At 31.5% G+C, this 19,616-nt stretch overlaps 2 protein-coding genes across 3 annotated transcripts in view; one reads left to right on the top strand and one right to left on the bottom strand.

The window, feature by feature from the left end:
- The first annotated feature begins 13,514 nt into the window (after positions 1 to 13,514).
- Positions 13,515 to 18,055, top strand: LOC18015965 (probable disease resistance protein At5g45510). 2 transcript variants are annotated; one of them, XM_006398161.2, is made up of 3 exons: positions 13,515 to 13,683; positions 13,964 to 17,502; positions 17,684 to 18,055. In XM_006398161.2, exons 1-3 carry the CDS (start codon positions 13,659 to 13,661, stop codon positions 17,696 to 17,698), a joined length of 3,579 nt encoding a protein of 1,192 aa, XP_006398224.1. In that variant the 5' UTR covers positions 13,515 to 13,658; the 3' UTR covers positions 17,699 to 18,055. The 2 variants fall into 2 exon arrangements, with proteins under 2 accessions (XP_006398224.1, XP_006398225.1); XM_006398162.2 differs by having other exon boundaries at positions 17,768 to 18,055.
- A 78-nt stretch (positions 18,056 to 18,133) lies between these two features.
- LOC18015967 overlaps positions 18,134 to 19,616 on the bottom strand; it is a 4,386-nt gene continuing 2,903 nt past the window's right edge. The window contains 1 exon segment of the mRNA XM_024155240.1: positions 18,134 to 19,576. Coding sequence (XP_024011008.1) covers positions 18,263 to 19,576 — 1,314 coding nt within the window. The 3' untranslated portion in view covers positions 18,134 to 18,262.

The following is a 19,616-nucleotide window of genomic DNA, read 5'->3' on the forward strand; positions in this document are numbered from 1 at the left end:
TCTCCCATTCCAATCTCTAACGCTACTTGAGATAACCTCGTATATCTAAATTAACATATCTGAGTACTGATTCCTTAATATTGACAATATAATTTTCACAAAATAAAACGAAAAAGACAAAATAATTTTTAGCTTAAAATATTTAAGTGTTGTTTAATTCCATAATTTCCATAAACCCTCAAAACTAGTTTAAATAAATAAAGAAAAGAGGACAAGATAAATATAGGATGTATTCGCTTGGTCTCATTCATTATCAAAAGATGGAAGCTTTGAATCAGTGTTTTTAACCTTTTGAAAAATGACAAAAAAAAGAGTTAAAGAGTAAAAAACAAAAAATATAACAGCAGATAATAAGAGTCATATAAGTTATTTTTAAATAATATAAAAAGTTTAACATGAATAATTACTACTAATCCACCTATTTATAAACACTGTCCTGACGATTATCAAGTATTTTAAAATTGCATATATTATTCTTCGTGTAACCAAAGTTATCATTTCTTACATATAACGCACAATTAATTTATATATATATATATATATATATATATATATATAGGTCGTTTAAGTCTTAAACATGATCTAGACTCTAGAGGATAGCACGTAAATATTAATGTTCTGCACATGGAATTGAAGTATTAAATTGTTCAGATTATATTTTAATTAAGAATGTAATGATAAGTTAGTTATTTAAAGCTAAGTATTTGATTTGCTATTCGCTACGACTTTTCATTCTAAATTTCAGTAAAAAATAAAGACTCAGAGAAAATGAAATAAAAACAAAGACCCACTCGTTATTAACTTATTAAAGTCGTTGTAGCTTATAAATGATCAATAGGGCATTCTTTATTTTACTAGTTGGGAATACAGAGCTGTATAGTCTTATTCTTTGGCAATAGTCAATAGGGACTTGTTCTTGTTACCTTGGACACTTGCACATGAATGAAGTTATGACCTTAGCTTATGACATTACTAAATACAAAATTAACAATGACTTTAAAAAGCTATTTAAATCAGTATTTTAGTAAGGAAACTATACTCTTACCAAAATTATTTGTCTACTTTTTTTTTTTTTTTGGTCAAAATTTATTTGTCTACTATAATCTACAACATCACGGTGGAAGTTTGAATCAGAAATATTTTCACTTTTCTTTGATTCGGGCCTCATTTTTGTTTGTTCAAATCCCATTTATGTGGTCTGGCCCAAACCCAACACGAGTCTTTCGTGTATGCGTTTTTGTCTCTCGAAGTTCTTCTTCATTGTTTAGGATTTCGGACATATTTTGTTTTCTCAAAAATTTATAAGTACAATTGTTCCTCTTCATGTGCAACCATGTAATGATTTAACCATATTTCTCAATATCGGCTTTAAATTCAGTTTAAAATAAAGAATAGTATAGTATAACATTTATAAATTAATATTCGATAAATTAATACTTTTGTGATAAATATATTTTTTAGGTTTCAAATTAGTTTTTCGGATTGATGTTTATATCGATAAATTAATAATTTTAGAAATTAATAGAATATTACAGTCCAACATTATTAATTTATAGAAGTTTAACTGTATACAGTGGCGGAGTTAGCCAAATTTTTTACGGAGATCATTTTTAATTTACAACATATTATGAGCAAATTTTAGAGGGATTATTAAGCTAGATTTTCAACATTTAATTTATTTATTTATTTCAGAAAATACAAGTATATATATTTTTTTTTATTTGACATGGGTCAATTAACCAACCTCTCAATATGCTGCCTCCGTCACTTACTGACCGTATATGTCATCATTTAGATAACTAACTAGGGTTCTTTCCTAGAATAAAAAAACTTTTTTTTGAAGAATCAAACTATCACGTCTTACATTATACAAACTAGTTAACTTGTCCGCGCAAGGCGCGGACTGATATAAATTTTTTTTTGATTTTTTAAAAATATAGTAGTAGTTTTATTTGGTTTATTTTTTTTATTGAATATACATTTTATTGTTTGTAGACGATTATGATAACATACTAAAAAAATTAGAAAAATGTATGTTTCTATGGAAATAATTTTGTTTAATTGTTTTAAAATATTTTAGTCATTGTTCTACGTTTTTTAGACATATATTGTTTCTTTTACTATTTTTTTTGTTTGTATTTAAAGTTTTTTAGTATTTATTGTATTTGACGTTTTATGTATTGTTTATTTTGTTTTAATAGGATAATAATAGAGAATATATTTGTTAATTAAACCTTTATATGTTTTTTTCTTTATTTATTGTATCTTTATTGTTGTGCATTGTTTATTTTTAAAAAAAAATTTGTTGGCTATTTTTTTATCAAATGAAAGATAATATATAGTGTAGCACTCCTAAATAATAATGAAGTTAAACACTAAACAAATGATTAAACTAAAAAAGATTAATTTTGAAGAAAACATAATCTATATGTTGGCAAAAACCTCCTTGTAGACGATATTCTTTGTAGTTTTCTGCGGTTCTCCTTTATTGTCAGTAATCAATATTTTTAAGCCATTTCTTGTTGTGATCCTTGAAAGTGCAACGTAAAGTTGACCATGTGAGAAAACAGGTTTTGGCAAATACAATCCTACCTTCTCCAAAGTCTGACATTGACTTTTGTTTATCGTTATTGCAAAAGCAAGCGATACTAAAAATTGTCTTATGCGCATCTTGAAAGGGAATCTTGCATCGGCTGGAGTAACAAACATTTTTTGGGATTAAAACCTTTTCATCTTCATCACTGTTTGATTTTCATGTTATCACTTTTGCCTCGATAACATGATTTGCTAACTGAGTAACAATAAACCGGATCCCATTGCACAATCCTCCGTTTGGGTCAATGTTTCTAAGCAAGATAATAGAAGCTCCGATCTTCAAAACCAGTCTAGGATTAGGCAAGCCTGAAATTTTGATGCTGTTCAGGAACTCTTGTGTGTAGACAATATCTTTTGGAAAATCTGTGTCCAAAGTATCTATATCATCTTCTGGAATCACCACTCTTTCCGATGGGTCGATACTATCAGCGCTCAAATAAACTATTTCCTCACCTATAGAATTATACAATTAGAGAGTATGAGATATTCAAAATTTAGTAGGAAGACGTTTTAACATATATTTTATTTTTAAAGAAATAATATTTTTTAATTGTGTAAGCATATACTCATTAATTCTCTCGACATCCAGATTTGTTGGAGCCAAAATAGCTCGTTCTTTGAAAAACTTGGGGGTCATCTCTATTAGCAAAGGATTCTCCATATATTTCCCTTACTATAGTTTTTACTGGATCATCATAGTCTTTAATTAATAAGTCTTTGGGAATCTCTATCTCAGTTTCTCCATAATTAGGCTAATTTATTTTTTCTTCTCCGATTTCCAGAATCCATTTTGAAAAAGAGCTTATATCATTTGCATCACTCTCACTTAGACCGGTGTGTAGTCGCATGTTTTTGGTTAGCCGTAGAACCTAATATTTTTTCCAAAGCTTTGATGCATTCAAAGCAGCCATTACTGTTATATTTCTGCAGGCATCTGGTATTACCGGTAGAACCTGACGAAAATCTCCCCCAAAAACAATGACTTTGCCTCCAAAAGGTTCTTCAAATATCATTATGTCTTGCATGCTTTTGTCGAGTGTTTCGAAACAGTGTTTACTCATCATTGGAGCTTCATCCCAAACTATTAGCTTTGTTTCATTGATCAAGTCTGCTAAATGTGTACCAGATTTCATCGAACATGTTGTGCTGTCATTGACATTTATGGGAATTCCAAACCTAAAATGGGCTGTCCTACCCCTTTTAATAGCAATGAAGCAATTCCGCTTGATGCTACATTTAGGACTACTTCACCTTTAGATCTCAAAGCTGTGCCTAGAACACTCCAAAGAAACGTCTTGCCTGTGCCTCCAAAGCCATATACAAAGAAAACGCCGCCTCTATTGCTTTGAACAGCATTTAGAATTTTATTATAAACACCCAACTGTTCTTCTGTGATCATTGTCATGTATTTAATATGATCTGTGCGTAGTTGTTCCTGATCGTAATTCTTTTCGTCGTTGAGCAGTTGATTGTTGAATTTATCAATTTCGATATCGTCTGGCTTTGGCATATCGTCAAAATTGGCAAGAGTATTTCCATGAGTTCGCATTAACTTTTCAATCTCCGAAATAGTGAAATTATTTATCTGTTCCTCTGTTAGTACCAACTACGAAAAATGTATAATTAATTGTATAAGTTCAATTTACAGAATTTAGAGTCATTAATAATACAATAAATTTTTAAGATATTTAATTGTGAACATATTAAGAGAAGTTTATATAGGTAAATATATACCTTCTTTATTCCGTATTTTTTTTTGTTGGTACAATATATCTTCAGAGAGTATTTCCTATGAAACATTCCAAACTCCAAGTACTGAACCTACACTATTTGAGAGAATCATGATAACAAACAATTTGCGTGTATATCTAGCAGAACACCAGAAACTGGCCTCCTTTATTGCTTCAATATATTCTTTGGCATATAGTTGGTTTATAATCATTAGTTGTTCTAATATTAGTTATAGTTGTCAATAAAAATCTAAATAAGAGATATTTTACCCATATGCTGTGATTCTATTCTTGTCTTCATTTTCTGTGTCATGAATATATAGTTGCATAAAGGATGGGGTTTCACCAGGAGGTGGCAATATATCCCCGATAAGATGGTAATTTCGCCGCACAACTTAAACAAATAAAGCCCTCGGTCGTTGTTTACTGCGTGATCAATTTTGCCACCAAGAGAAGTGAATGAGTACATCATATTGTATGCTCTTATAAAATCTCGATAATTCTTGCTCCTATCATCTTTATTATATAATAAAGCCTTGAGAGTGTCTGGAGGATCTCAAAGTAAAGGAATATCGACTTTTCCTAGATGACAACACAATGTGAAAATTGGTTGCACTTTCTTGAATCTCTTATTTAGTCTCTCTCCAAACCACATATATGCTTGACTATGGTCGCACATGTTAGTCATATCACCTTCATCTTCATATTCTGAATCATTGAATACGTAAACTTTGTTATTAAAATGATTGTAAAGAATAATTTATATATAATTCATTTTTTGTTTTTTTTTAACCGAATGAGAAGATGGCCCATGGCGAGTGTCTTTGTCGTTATCTTTTGTAGTTTTTGCTGGTTTTGTATTTTGAAATTTTGTTTTTCTTTTCTTTTGCTGAGATTTTACTTGTACATCTTCGCTACTTTCGTTGTCACTTTCCGAAGAATCATCAGATTCATCGTCATTATCTTCTTTTTCAGAATCTGTAGCGACAAAGCAAGTGAATTCTTCTGTATTTATTTGATCTGTCAAGAAAGTGATCATCAAAATTGACTAATTAAACAAACGTCAATCGATCTATAATATAAAACGATGCTTAGTGAATACCTTGTTTTGATTTATCTCCAGCTTCCTTTTTCTTTCTCATGATTTCGATTCGCTGCTTTCTATTCAATGCATAATATGGCTGAACAGGATTGACATATCCTAAACTTTGATGATAGACTTTTGCAGTAATAGATGGAGTTCCAGAACGCAATGTCACTGTTGAGTTTGTTCCTAAAATAATTAATAATCAGTAGAGAAACAAATATATTATTTTTCCTAAAGAATGAAACTACTTTTTAACTTACGTTTCGTAGTTGGATTTGCTGGATTTGTTTTTGTTTTTTTGTGTTTCTTTTTTCTCTCCATCATTTTTTCTGTAGACTTTGCTGTTGATGTTTGTGAAGATTCTATTTTTCTTTTCGTTCATTGTGGCTGAACTTTTAAATCTTCTCTACATCTGGTTTCATTATCAGATAAATCTTCGGAGCCATCATCACTATCTTCTTTTTCTGATCTGTTGCGACAAAGCAATCAAATTTTTCTGGATTTTTTTTCATCTGCAAAGAAAGTGTTAAACAAATTTGTGTTAAAAAACAAACACAATTGATTTATGTCGTAAAGCGATACTTTGTAAATAATTTGTGTATGATTTTTCTGAAGTTCGCTTTATAGCCAGCCTATAATCTAGATGAAAAGGTTTGATCCATCCTAGAATTTGAGGATAATGTTCTTCAGTAGCAGCTGGAGTTGCAAAACATCGTAATAGTGTGGAGTTTGTTCCTAAAAAAGAAATTAACAGCACTGAAATTATTATCTTTTTGTAATACCTAATCAATAATTGTAAGATGCTCTGAAAGCATAAAATAATCAATCGTTCAACATTATTTTACTGAGTTCCTTTTGTTAATGATTAATCTGACGCTAAACATTATTTCGAAGATATTAGAAATGGTAAATTTTTTTTTTTAATTTGTTTTTATAAAAACTTTTTTGAAGATATTAGAAATGGTAAATTTTTTTTTTTTATAAAAATGTTTTTGAAGATATTAGAAATGGAATTATTTCGAAATATTAGAAATGGTAAATTTGTTTTTTTAATTTATTTTTATAAAAACGTTTTTGAAGATATTAGAAATGAAATTATTTTGAAAATATTAAAAATGGTAAATTTCTTTTTTTTTTTAATTTATTTTTATAAAAAAGTTTTTGAAGATATTAGAAATAATTTTTTTTTCTTTTTAATTTATTTTTATAAAAACGTTTTTGAAGATATTAGAAATAGAAATATTTTTTTTAATCTTAACGTTTTCGAAGACATTAGAAATGATAAATTTCCTTTTTTAATTAATTTTTTTTTTCAAAATTTTGGTTTAATCTTATTTTAAAAACGGTTTGATTTGATAGCAAAATTAAGCATAAACAACAATAATTTAGGTCAGTTTATTTTACGTATTTTGTTTACACGTCATCACATGAGAACCAATAGAAAAATAACACGTAATTGGAAAATATGGCTAAACGGTCTTTTAACGGCTGAAACTCATTCTGGAGCTAACACGTAAGCAAAAAACGGTGAAACTCGCTGTGAACACGACACGTAAGCAAATCACTACATAAATAAGTATATAGATACAACACACCATATATAGTCTTAACCATGATCCAGAGAAGACCATAAAATGTAACGAGACATTATTGTTAAGAATATTTCATTTTTCTGATGTTATAGTAATCCGTTCTTTATTGAAATATTGTTATTCCTTAATACATTTGGTGATCAATTTAATTAAAAATAAATATTAATTTTTAATAATTTTTTTGTTTATGGATGGTTGAAATTAATCCTAAGAAAATCTTAAAAGGTAATTAGGTCATCTCCATCTATAAATATATACTTTTAATTCATTATAAAATGTAAGGTATCCAAATACATAATATAAAAAGTTTACAAATAAAGAGAGAAAAACCAAAACTCTATCTCAGATTTTAGTCTTTTATTCAAGCTACCATTTAGAGAGAACTCATTGCAACAAAAAAACTCTGCTAATCTTCCTTTTTATTTTATTATGTGATTAATCTAGATGTTTAAAGATTTTAGGGTTCATATAAAATTATGATTACACTTATTCCAAACTTACTAATTTGATTTTTTATTTTGCACTTTTTTTCATGGCAAGCAGTAATAAATAAAACTTAGGAATAGGATAAAATAAAGAGTCACTTGAACCAGTCGTCATAACTTCCATTCTAATTTGCCGTAATAAATAAAGAAAGGAGACCAAGAGAAAAATAAAAGACCCACTTGTTATTAATTTATTAAAGTCGTTGTAGCTTATAAATGATCAATAAGTCCTTCTTTATTAAAAAAAAAAATAGATCAATAAGTCCTTTTTATTACTATTAAAAAAAGTCTTTCTTTATTATAGTCCTACACTTCTATTAGCTGTAGTGTCTTTATTCTTTGGGAATAGGGACCTCTTCTTGTTTTCTCGGACACTTGCACAACTAACGATTAGAAGTAATCCATTTTATCTGAACTTATGATATTACTAAAAACAAAATGAAAAATAATTTTGAAAATATAAACGTTGAAATGACCCTACGGGTTGGTTGATCAAACAGTCGGATATAGTACCACGATGATGACTCCAGAGCAATAGATATAATTTTGCGAACCCAAAGATGTTTGGACGACTTTTACAGTCACAATTTTTGTTTGATTTGATTTTTTTTTTAAATAATTAAGAGGTTCTAGACCTAAACTCGTATATCTCTTTATATCTAGTATCAAAGCATATTATGTGATCCTATTTCACAAGTTACTTGAACCAATAACCTTTAGGTTTTGCCTGAGATCTTTACCAGTTAAGATATTGACTCTTAATCTATTTAATTTGATTTTAATTTGGACGACTTTTTCATTGCAATTTGTAATACATTAAAGAAATTATATAAACCCAGTTATCTAATCAGGGGTAGATGTACATTACGTCGAATGGGGTTATGTGCCCTCTACTATTTTTTATTTTTCTTAAATAATTTACGTAAATTTAATCAAAATATTATAAATTTAGTATAAAAAAGAAAAAATTGCCTCTAACTAATTTTTTTTATGTTTATAAAATTATACCCCCAATTATTATTTTTTTCTAGATCCGCCACTGCATCTAATTATCAAACTTGTTGTCCTTGATCAGAATCTTATTTGTTTTTCTACTTAATTTTCGAAGATTTTTGGGATAAGCCTCATGTTCATTTTCGAAAATTTTAAAATTTGGGTTTGTTCAACAAAAAAAAAAAAATTTGGTTAAAACTTAAAAGCAGAGATTTTGACAAAAATCTTAAATCTTAAATAAGTAAAATATGTGATAAATTTGCATACAAACTTGAAAAAATCAGGAAAAGAATTTTAAAAAATCTAAGAAAAAAATATAAATTTCTATTCTGTACGCCTCACAAAAAATATAATTTTATAATTTCTTAGACATACTAATAAAGTAAAAGTTACAGTATGTTTTACTAAATAATTTATTCTATGATATATTAATCACTGAAATTACAATAACAAAATCTATTTTATGTCAGCCTATAATTTTTTCAAATAAAAAATATATTGCGTATTAGAGGAATATATAATATTGATTCTTACCAATATTTATACGTCTTATAAATATATATGTGTCTTCATTGCTATTACCAGAATATATCTGATTATTATGTGCAACTTTTATTTTCGAACTCGGGCCTCATCTTTAATAGTCCAAAATGTCCGGCCCAAACCTAACATGAGTCTACAGTGTATTTTGTTTTTCTACTCGAAATTCTTCTTCATAGTTCTAGGATTCCGACATATTTTCTCTTCCTAAAATTTTTAATTTTCTACTACACTTGTTTCTCATTCTGTGAAACCATGTTATAATTGTATATCTGTACGTAGTGTCCTCCTCAATTAGATATAACTAACTTTTTCTTTTAACATCTGTTATAACTAACTTATAAGTTGTAACTTAGTGTTAGTGGCATATTAGTTTCACATATAACTTGTAAGTTAAGAGCTTATAAGTAAAATTTTTAAAATTTTCACATAAAATTTGTAAGTTGTTAACTTGTTTTAAAGCAAAAAAAAAAAAACAAAAAAACTTGTACAAATTAGTGGTATTGGTATATATCCATATCCCTTTCAGTTTCTAACAGATATTGTATCCGTTAATGGTGAGACATTTAATAAAAAAAATTGGTGCCTACTGTATATTTCTTATTTAAATGATGGCATATTACATCAATACTGGAGACATTTTAAATGCCAGCATTGTTTTTGTATATTGTTTTTCCTTAAATGATACTCGATCTTGATTGTCTTTATGTAGCGATTACAATAATCACGTCTCCATCTCGAATATATATATATATATATATATTAATAAGTCATCAATAATTAATTACTTTTTCTTCACCTCTATAAGTTCCAGTTTTAACCATAGTTAAGAGGAGAGGAGTTCTTACATAGAATTATATATATATATATATATATATATATGTAAAACGGTAGGACGAAGTCTTTAATTTGTAATTAGCATTGACTATACAGAAATAGGGCACTAGGATTTATGAGGTTCATTATTCATTATTCTCTTCAGAATACAAGCTTTTTTGGTTTTATATGGAAAATATTACCACCAAATGCATTTTTTGAAAGTGTAATTGCCAAAAAAGTTATTTTCTGAATCAGGTGACTTATCTTACTTTGCTCATATTTTTGGACTTTTTTACTCTTCTTTTTCTTTTGTCTTACCAAAACGAACGGGACCCACTTAAATTCATTCATCAGCTTATACACACTAAATCACATAGAATCCATCTTAATTTATTAGTTTTCACACATTAAATCACACAGAACCCACCTATATATACAACTATATAGATACACATGTAAATATGCACATATATTTATATAGTTACATTCATCTATAATATATGCATATGGATATGCATGTATATATATATGTATATCTATATAGTTATATCCATTTATACTCTATGTACGTGGATATATATATATATCCATATATTATGTGTTCACGTATACGCTACTATATAGATATGTATGTGTATACATATATTATTTATATAATTGCATATGTATCCATATATTTGTGTCCATGTAGACGCTACTATATGAATACCTATGTGTTTATCACTAAACGACGAAAAAATTTAAGTTAAAAAATAGAAAATGGGTATCAAAGTATTAAGAAAAAAAATTATATAATTTATAGTGTCAAAATAATTATTCGATTCTTTTTTAAATAATAGATAAATAACAACAAACAATTATGAAGAATGTGTGATATTAATATAATATTAAATAAAGAAATACTATAGATAACTAAACAAAAGAGTTAAAACAGTCATTTGTCTCCTCTAAATAGTAGAAAAATATGTCTTCTGGTAATTAAAACAGAAAAATCATTTTTTTGAACATTAGATAACTCAAAAGTACACATAGTGGTAATACACTCTTAGATGGAGTACATGCGTACAGGTTACCAGCTAATCATGTTTTGAATAATGAACAACATAAATGAAATGATGGTGGTTTTGAGGAATTAGTATGGTCATTAGTTTGAATCTATTTAAGGGGTTCATTTACCATTTAGATGTGGCACATACATCAGATCAAAATATAAACCAATAGGTTCGGAGCTTTCATAACTTATCTGAAAAAACACATATGTTGTTAACTATGATCTAGAGAAGATCTCGTATATGTATGTTTGATGAAGCTTTCCTCACAAGAAAATCTTGGTTTTTTAACAAACTTTGAATTTTTTGGAGTATAGATCTTTTGATATATGTCACATAACTCAAAATTAAATAACATAATTTTTATTAGCTGTTTGATTTGCACGACTTTTGATCTCAATAAATAAAGACCGCAGAAAAAAAGACAGTCATAAACGTATAAAAAAAAGAGTCATGTGTGTCTTACCAATTACCTTTAACGACACCGTGTAAGAGAGTTGGCTATTGTAACGCCGCTATGCTGTAAGTCTTTTAATAATTTAGGTCAATATTAATAACATAAAATGAAATGATTTAAAAAAATAACATAAAATGCAACATGACTGTTATATTTAAATCGTTTCATAGGGAAGACTTTTGAGTGCAAGGGAAAATGATCGGTATACTCATTCTAAAGGAGTAATAAAAGACACACATGAACGGGCACGTTATTTTGACAAACTATTTTTACCACCATTATCCATTTATGACAGCCACGTTACATTTGTACCTTGGGGGACATCCAATAATAAAAAAATAAATAAATAAATTGACAGCCACGTTAGTTAACATTATTTTGATGAACTGGTTTTGGATTAGAAATGTAATGTATTTTAAGCTTTTTTTCATCATGCCATAACTCTTCACTAAATACAATAAATTTAAAGCATATAACAGTTTTTAGCATTATTGTCTGATTCCCTTTATATAAGTGGCATAGCTGTTTGAATTTATGCGTTTGTGGCTTATTTTCAAACTGGTTGACAATGGTTGTAATAGCTGTTTTACTTAAAATTAATTAAAATATCTATAATATAACATTTTTATAAGAAAAAATATATTATTATGATCAAATTTTAAATTGTAATTATATATAAATTATAGAATAAAAAACTACAATATTTTAACAGTTTTAGAATATTAATTTGTATAATATATTTTAACCTATTAAGTATATATAAATTTCGATTTGATATAGTTGATATGATATTCTAATTTTTATCAATGATATTTAAGATAATATTTGTTTATTTTTTTAGCATTCATAACTACGACAAATATTTACGGGAACAACATTTAGATTTACAAAGATTCTAAATAGCACAAACGGTACAAAGCGGTATAAAATGATTCCTGTGATTGTTGTCAAATACTTGTAACATAAAAACCAAACAACACACTAATAAAAAGCAGAATTTGTTCACAAAAATACAAAGATACTCTTAAACAAAATTTTGATTTAGTATTCTAAAAATTTTGTATATTTTAAAAACTAACCCGTTTTTAATTTTTTTTTTAAAATTAAATTTTTTATTCGATAAAAAACCAATTATACTCATCATGAATTTTGAGAATAAATTATAAAAAATACAATAATTTATTTCTTATTTATTTTCGGAATAAAATATATTATAAAATAAATTATAACAAATATAATAATTAATTTTTTTATTTTCTAAATATATATATAAATTATTCTATGATTCTTTGCTCATCATCTAACCTCCATAAACTCCAAAAATCTGCACCATTTTTAAGAAAAACAATTTTTTTTTGAAAACTCAGTTTTCACTCGACTCAAGTCTATTTATAAATTAAAATTTCTCAAATTAAATCTCTTATATATCTATTTTTTGTAATATCTTATTATCTGTTGAATTACGCGATCATATCTCTGATAGAATTATGTTGAATTTGATAGTAAAAAATCTATTTTTAAAACTTAAGAATATTATTTTTTATATAAAAACCAATGCACAAATTTTTAAATTATCAATTTTTTAATTTTTATGAAATGTAAATAATATAACTAGATTTTATGATAATTCCTATTTTTTATTTTACTAAGGAATTTTGATAATTTTAAATAGTAAAAAGTTAGTTTTCAAATTTTTTTTAAAATAGATTAGTTATCAAAATGTATAAATGTTTTAGAATATGAAATCAAATCTCCTTTTATTTTTTTTAATATGAAACATACAAAATAACTAGAGACCCTCAGTCTGAATATTTTGAACTTTATAATATTTTTAAAAATAATTTTCTTCCTGATATTTTTTTTAATCGTCTATTATAGATTAGGAGAACTATTATAAGGACAATTTTACCATTAATAATCTATCATTCTAAAAAATTTATTTAGCCTGGGACCACAAACGACTTTTTTTATACCATGCTGAAATTTTTTTTGAAATCCAAAATTCTTGGTGTAAACGTATTAATTAACCTTTAGTACCACGAACTTCCGCTATTTCCTTCCAGGGTTAGTAAGAAAAAAAAAAAGCAAATATAGAATTGTCGGTAATTAAGAAAAGAAGTATAAATAAGTTGGAGATTATGGGAAAATGATGTTTTAAGGGGAAATAACAGAGAAAGAGACAAGGAGAGAGATGATGGGAGAAAGAAAAGGGAGAGAGAGTGAGACACAGAGCAGAGGTTGACTTCGCTTTGTTGCGAAGCAAAGGTCCCGAGAACGAACAGAAAAAACTTATCGGCGAAGGAATCCGGTCATGGCGGAGCCGGAGATCAAAAAAGGTCACTACTTTTTCTTCTTCTCTTCTTCTCTTCTTCGCTTTTCGATCTCGTCCTCCGGAATAGTGTAATTCTTACGCCCTTTAGATGTGTAAATGTAAGAACTTTCTGATGATCCTGTAGCGTTTGTTAATCGATTCTTCTAGAGAGATGATGAAAATGATATATATATATATATATATAGAGAGAGAGAGAGAGAGCTGGATTTATCTTTGATTTTGAGTTTGAACGAAAAAAGGGAACCAAATTTTTAATTTTTGTTTTGTTTTGTTTTCTGTGGCAGTTTCTTTTGAACCAACGGGTCCTAAGAAGAAGGTTGAGGAGTTGTGTGAAAGTATAGTGAAAACTCTGGAAAGTGATGGTAATCAAAAAGTTATTCTGGTTGGTGAAGCTGGAATCGGGAAGACATGGATGGCTAAGAAGGTAGACGAACATGTCTCTAAGAAGGATGGCTTGTGCTACCAGACTATTTGGCTGCATCTCAACAAGAAGTTTAAAGTCAACGACAGCTATGTAGCGAACAAGCTTTATGAAGACGAGTGGACGCTTTACGAGAACATAGCTTCTCAGTTATGTGTGCATTCTGATTTTGAAGAGACTGAAGTTGGTGATAGAGATGAAGAGGAGGAGGAGCAGAAGAAAGTGGAGGTCTTGCTAGAGGACATGAAGAAAAATATAAAGGAAGAGCTCCGGAAAAAGTTGAAGGCAAAACTAGAGAAGTTGGCTGAGGAGGATGAGAAAAAAGCCAAGAAGTTGGCTGGGGAAAAATCAGAGGCTGTTAAAAAACCGAAGAATCCTCTTGGAAATACGAATCAACCAGCTGGAGAAAAGGAGAAACTGGCTAAACCAGAGGAGAAGCCAGCTGAAGAAGAGAAGAAAAATACACCATCTGCAAGAAAACCATATCTTCTGTTGATTCTTGACGATGAAGGGATGACCAGTGAGGAAGAGGTGATGGTGCATTTGGGCCTTGAGTATTTTCTTCAAAATCACACACCTCGGAAAATCCTTATTACAAGAAGAGAAGCAAATAAGAAGCCTGCACAAGCTGGTGGGGAGGCTGAGGAGAGAAATGAGTCGGATTCCAATGTTGAGGGTGAGGACGTAGATAGTGGAGGAAGAAGTGAGCCGGGTGATGCGGCCACTAACAATGAGGAGATAACTGAGGCCACCGGTGAGGAAGTCAAGGGAAAGGATACAAATCTTGATGTGAACACTGTAACCACTACCACGGGTGAGTTATGGGGGGATACGTTTTGTCATGGGAAACTTGAGATCCATCCCACGACTTTTTCGGAGGAGTTACTTGAACCCTTCAGTGACAAGGACCCAGAGGATTTATTTCACTCCTTTTTCAACGATTTCCCCGATTTTTTGCTTGAGAAGTCTCATGTGCGTGATGTGACATTGATATCTCACTTGGCGGAAAAGAGCAAGAATTTGCCAGCTGGAATCGTGGTGCTAGTCAAGTCACTAGAGTACACATTTCAGAACACTTCCGATCAGTCTTCTCGGAAAGAAAAGGAGACGTTAGTAAAAGAAATGATAGAAAGGGTTCTCACAGCGGAGCGGGAGGAGAACGATATCAAACCACACAAGGAGAATCCAGTATTGCTTCTTGCGTACGAGTTGTTGACAATCAGTGAATTGAATCTTCCAATCGTGGATTGTTTTTGGCATAGCTTGGACTTCTTTGAGCACTGTGGCAGTGTTTACTACCGTGACCTGATCACACAATGGATACTTGAAGGCTACTTTGATCCTGTTAGGTCTGTCGAAAAGGCGTACCAAGACGGTCATGTTATCTTGATGGAGCTTGTAGACCGTGGGTTGCTGAAGATACAAGAAAACAATGTAGTGGTACCAGAGATGGCGATGAGAAATGTGATTGATCCTCGACGTCGCGGGCATTTAGGGACATCTCGACTTGGATTCTCTAGAGTCTATGGTGGTAACAAGAAAAAAGGCATAGGGAAAATCACACAGATAGATGATATGATTAAAACAGTGCAAGCGAAGAAAGCAGACAAGATTTTCACACTTCTTGTTAGTGGTGATCGTCTGCGTCGTGTAACTCTTACAAAGTTTTTCAAGGAAATGGTAGATCTTGAAGTACTTGGCCTGTTCGTACCCACATTGGACCCTTTTTTCGAGGGATTTTCAGAGCGTTGTTGCAAACTCCTCCGGGTTCTTATAATCAGGGATTGTGATCTACTCAAAGATATTGAGCAGCTTAAGCATCTTCATGGGCTACATGCTCTTGAAGTTTCTGGCGCTAGCTCCCTGAAGAAAATCTCTGACGATTTCTTTAAGACATTGTCTAAACTTCAGAGTCTTCACCTCTCTGGGCTTCAGATCACATCTTCCCCTTCCAGCATTTCTCAACTGGAGGATCTTCACTGTCTCATCATCAGGGACTGCCCTTTATTGGAAGATTTGCCAGACATACAGGAATTAAAGCTGCTTGAGGTTGTTGATATTTCTGGTGCTCGTGGGCTCCAAACTTGTTTCGACAACACAAAAGGCGTAAAGAAAAACAAAAGCAAAAACAAAAACTTTTATCATCTTAAAAGACTTCAGCTCCTTGACTTCTCGGAGAGCCAAATAGAGCGACTACCTATATTCCAGGACTCTGCGGTGGCCGACGAGCTTCACTCCGTGACTCGGCTCTTGTTACGCGATTGTAGCAAATTAAGAAGATTGCCTAGCCTGAAGCCCTTGTCAGGTCTGCAAATTCTTGATCTCTCTGGCACTACTAGCTTAGTGGAAATGCTTGAAGTGTGCTTTGAGGATAAGAAGGAACTCAAAACTCTTAATCTCTCGGGCACGAATCTCAGCGAGTTGGCTACCACCATCGAGGAGCTGTCCAGTCTCAACGAACTCCTACTAAGGAATTGCACCAACCTAGAAGTTCTGCCAAATATCTCAAAACTCATGAATCTCGAGGTCATTGATGTTTCCGGCTGTACCAAGTTGCATACAATCGTGGGATCTTTTGAGGACATGTCTTACCTACGTGAAGTAAATCTCTCTGGCACCAAAGTGAAGACACCAGAGCTGCCCAAGGAGACCAAATTCCGTTGTCCAAAGCTTATTACTCTGGCAGATGGAACGTCTTTTAAAGGTGAGGAATGGAGCCAAATAAAGAAAAACACTGAAAGTGAGAAATCTGAGAAGGCCAGCTCTTCGAATGCAAATTTTGAATCCCGAGAAATAAAAGAGATTGAGCCGAATGAGCCTCGCGCCAGTGATAGTTCCAGTAATGGAGACGTAATCAAGGAACCTCTTCTCCAGGTCCTCATAAACAGGCCTCTATTTAAGACGACATTGTCAATCTTTGATTCTGCAAGTCAGCAGGAAGTCATGAAGATCAATGAAACCAATGAGCCAGGTGAGGAAGCCCTGGCTAATGCTGAGTTTGTGTCTTTTGTGGACTGTAGCTCCTCAAGAATCACATCTATCTTGAACAAGATCAACTCGGTGAAGAGTTGCTGGGTAAGGATGTGCATGGATACAAAAATGCTTTTCTCTGGTGTGGATGAGGAACGCTTGGGATCGCTGGAGACTTTGTCGATTACAAATCTTCCATTGTTGGAGACTATAAGTTGTGGAGGTAGCTTGAAGAGTCTGAAGGAGCTAAGCATAGAATGCTGTCCGAATATCATAACGCTTTTCCCGGATGCAACTCAGCTGCCTAGCAGCTTAAAAGATCTGCATGCCAAGTATTGTGAGAAGCTGGAGAATGTTATTGGAGGAGTCGATTCGTCAGCTCTCACTAATCTGCAAGAGAGAGTGGATGAGAAAACTTGCCCAAAGTTCAAGGTAAGTTGCAATCATATTAAACTCTATCACCTCTCGAGTGAACATTTAGGACCAAGAACCATCAATGCCTCTCTTGAATTTTATCTCTTCTTCAGAACTACTCATCAGGACAGGAACATTAACGAGTCCAAATTGTCAAAAATCATTAGTATCATTATTAATTTTTTTTTCTCTTTTGCAGGTCGTAAGTGTTTGAGTCGTCTTGCATCAAATCTCGTCTCTTTTCAGTCTCATCTTAGCATTTTACACTGCTGTGTATTTGCAGGACTGGATTATGGTAGATCACAGTGACGCATCACCACAAGACTGAGAGGATCACAGACGTAGCTAGAGCAAGATCTACTTACACCACTAAATCATCTGGATCGTTTCCTCTATAATGATTTACGTTCTTTATTTCTGCGTGTTTCTGAAGCTTTGTGTGTGTTGAATAACGACCGGCTTTGTAACATCATCATACCGGGTTTTCATTTTTTTGTTTGTTTGTTATGTTTCCTGTTTTATGAGTGGAAGAGACCTATGTTTTGATTGTTCTTTCTCATACATTATATAACACTTCTATTTGAAAGATCTGATGATTCTATGGCAAGAAGATACAGTTTACGCTGAACATTTGATTATACAGGTAAACACACGTACTTTTATTGAGAGTGTCAGAAGACAGATACATAATCTCTAGAGAAGTTACTAAGGCTCTTGACGTTTATAAAACAGAAGGAACTTAACAGGTGGCTATGGCAGTGATGAGAAACTATGTAACTTAATCTTGGCATTGCTGTGACCTCCAGACTCCCTTACCATCTGTGGGACAGAATGAGACTTTCGGGCATTGATATTTCTCCAACAGTTTCAGTTTTGGAAACTGTGCCTGCAAATCTTTCCACTCAGCCTTGAATTCATGCAAATATTTCAAACGTAAGATCTGAATGCGGCAGTTGTTTTCTGCGGTTGGATCCTCGTCACTGATTCTGCTAAGGTTTCCTCCTTTGATGGAGAGCTTTTCAAGACTGTCAAGATTTTTGGGATTTAACCAATTTGGAGGCTTCTTGTCAGGGAAACATTCTAGCTCCAACTTCTTTAAGCTCGTAGGAAGTTTATCTATTGTTGAATCTTCTTGCCCTCTTTTCCCCAGTTTCTTGGTTTCATTTCTCGGTAACCTGAACGTTTTTGGTTTACTTGATCCAGATTCCTTGGGAGCTGTCTTTTTAGGTTTTGATGGTGATGCTGATTCATGAATCTCTTTCGCCGTTGCGTTGTCTTTCTTCAGATCATCTGGCTTCTTCTGGATCGTTTCTTCTGAAAAGCTCACTTTCTTTCCAAGCTTGTTCTTGTCTGACTTCTGAGTCTTTGCTTCTCCTCCATCGAGCTTTTTTAAAGCAGGCTTGATCTTTTCTCCATCTCCTTCTTCCTGCACTTTACTATTTTCTCTGTGATCATCTGGCTTGCTCTGGATCATGTCTTTGGATTCTTGTGGTGGAGTTTTCTTCTCATCTTTCTCGATGACCTTGTCTGGTTTTGAGCTCTCTGCTTTCAACTCATCTTTCTTCTTTCCTTCTTCTAGATTAACCTTCTCCTTTTCTCCGTCTCCTTTCTCATCTTGTTTGTCACCTCTTTGGTCATCATCTGACTTAACAGTGTCTTTGGATTCTTGTGGTGGACTTGTTTTCTTATCTCCCTTAATAACCTTGTCTAGTTTTGAGCTCTCTTCTTTTACCTCATCTTTCTTCTTTCCTTCTTCTAAATTAACCTTCTCCTTTTCTCCATCTCCTTTCTCATCTTGTTTGTCACCTCTTTGGTCATCATCTGACTTAACAGTGTCTTTGGATTCTTGTGGTGGACTTTTTTTCTTATCTCCCTTAATAACCTTGTCTAGTTTTGAGCTCTCTTCTTTTACCTCATCTTTCTTCTTTCCTTCTTCTAAATTAACCTTCTCCTTTTCTCCATCTCCTTTCTCATCTTGTTTGTCACCTCTTTGGTCATCATCTGACTTAACAGTGTCTTTGGATTCTTGTGGTGGACTTGTTTTCTTATCTCCCTTAATAACCTTGTCTAGTTTTGAGCTCTCTTCTTTTACCTCATCTTTCTTCTTTCCTTCTTCTAAATTAACCTTCTCC

Source organism: Eutrema salsugineum, unplaced genomic scaffold (genome assembly GCF_000478725.1).
Source record: "Eutrema salsugineum unplaced genomic scaffold, Eutsalg1_0 scaffold_20, whole genome shotgun sequence".
In the NCBI taxonomy this organism is placed as follows: domain Eukaryota; kingdom Viridiplantae; phylum Streptophyta; class Magnoliopsida; order Brassicales; family Brassicaceae; genus Eutrema; species Eutrema salsugineum.

Bases quoted from the DNA above. Each gene is read 5' to 3' on its own strand.
- LOC18015965 (XM_006398162.2), top strand. From the start codon at position 13,659: ATGGCGGAGCCGGAGATCAAAAAAG. The intron at 13,684-13,963 runs GTCACTACTTTT...TTTCTGTGGCAG, and splicing joins GGAGCCGGAGATCAAAAAAG to TTTCTTTTGAACCAACGGGT. The intron at 17,503-17,767 runs GTAAGTTGCAAT...GTGTATTTGCAG, and splicing joins AAACTTGCCCAAAGTTCAAG to GACTGGATTATGGTAGATCA.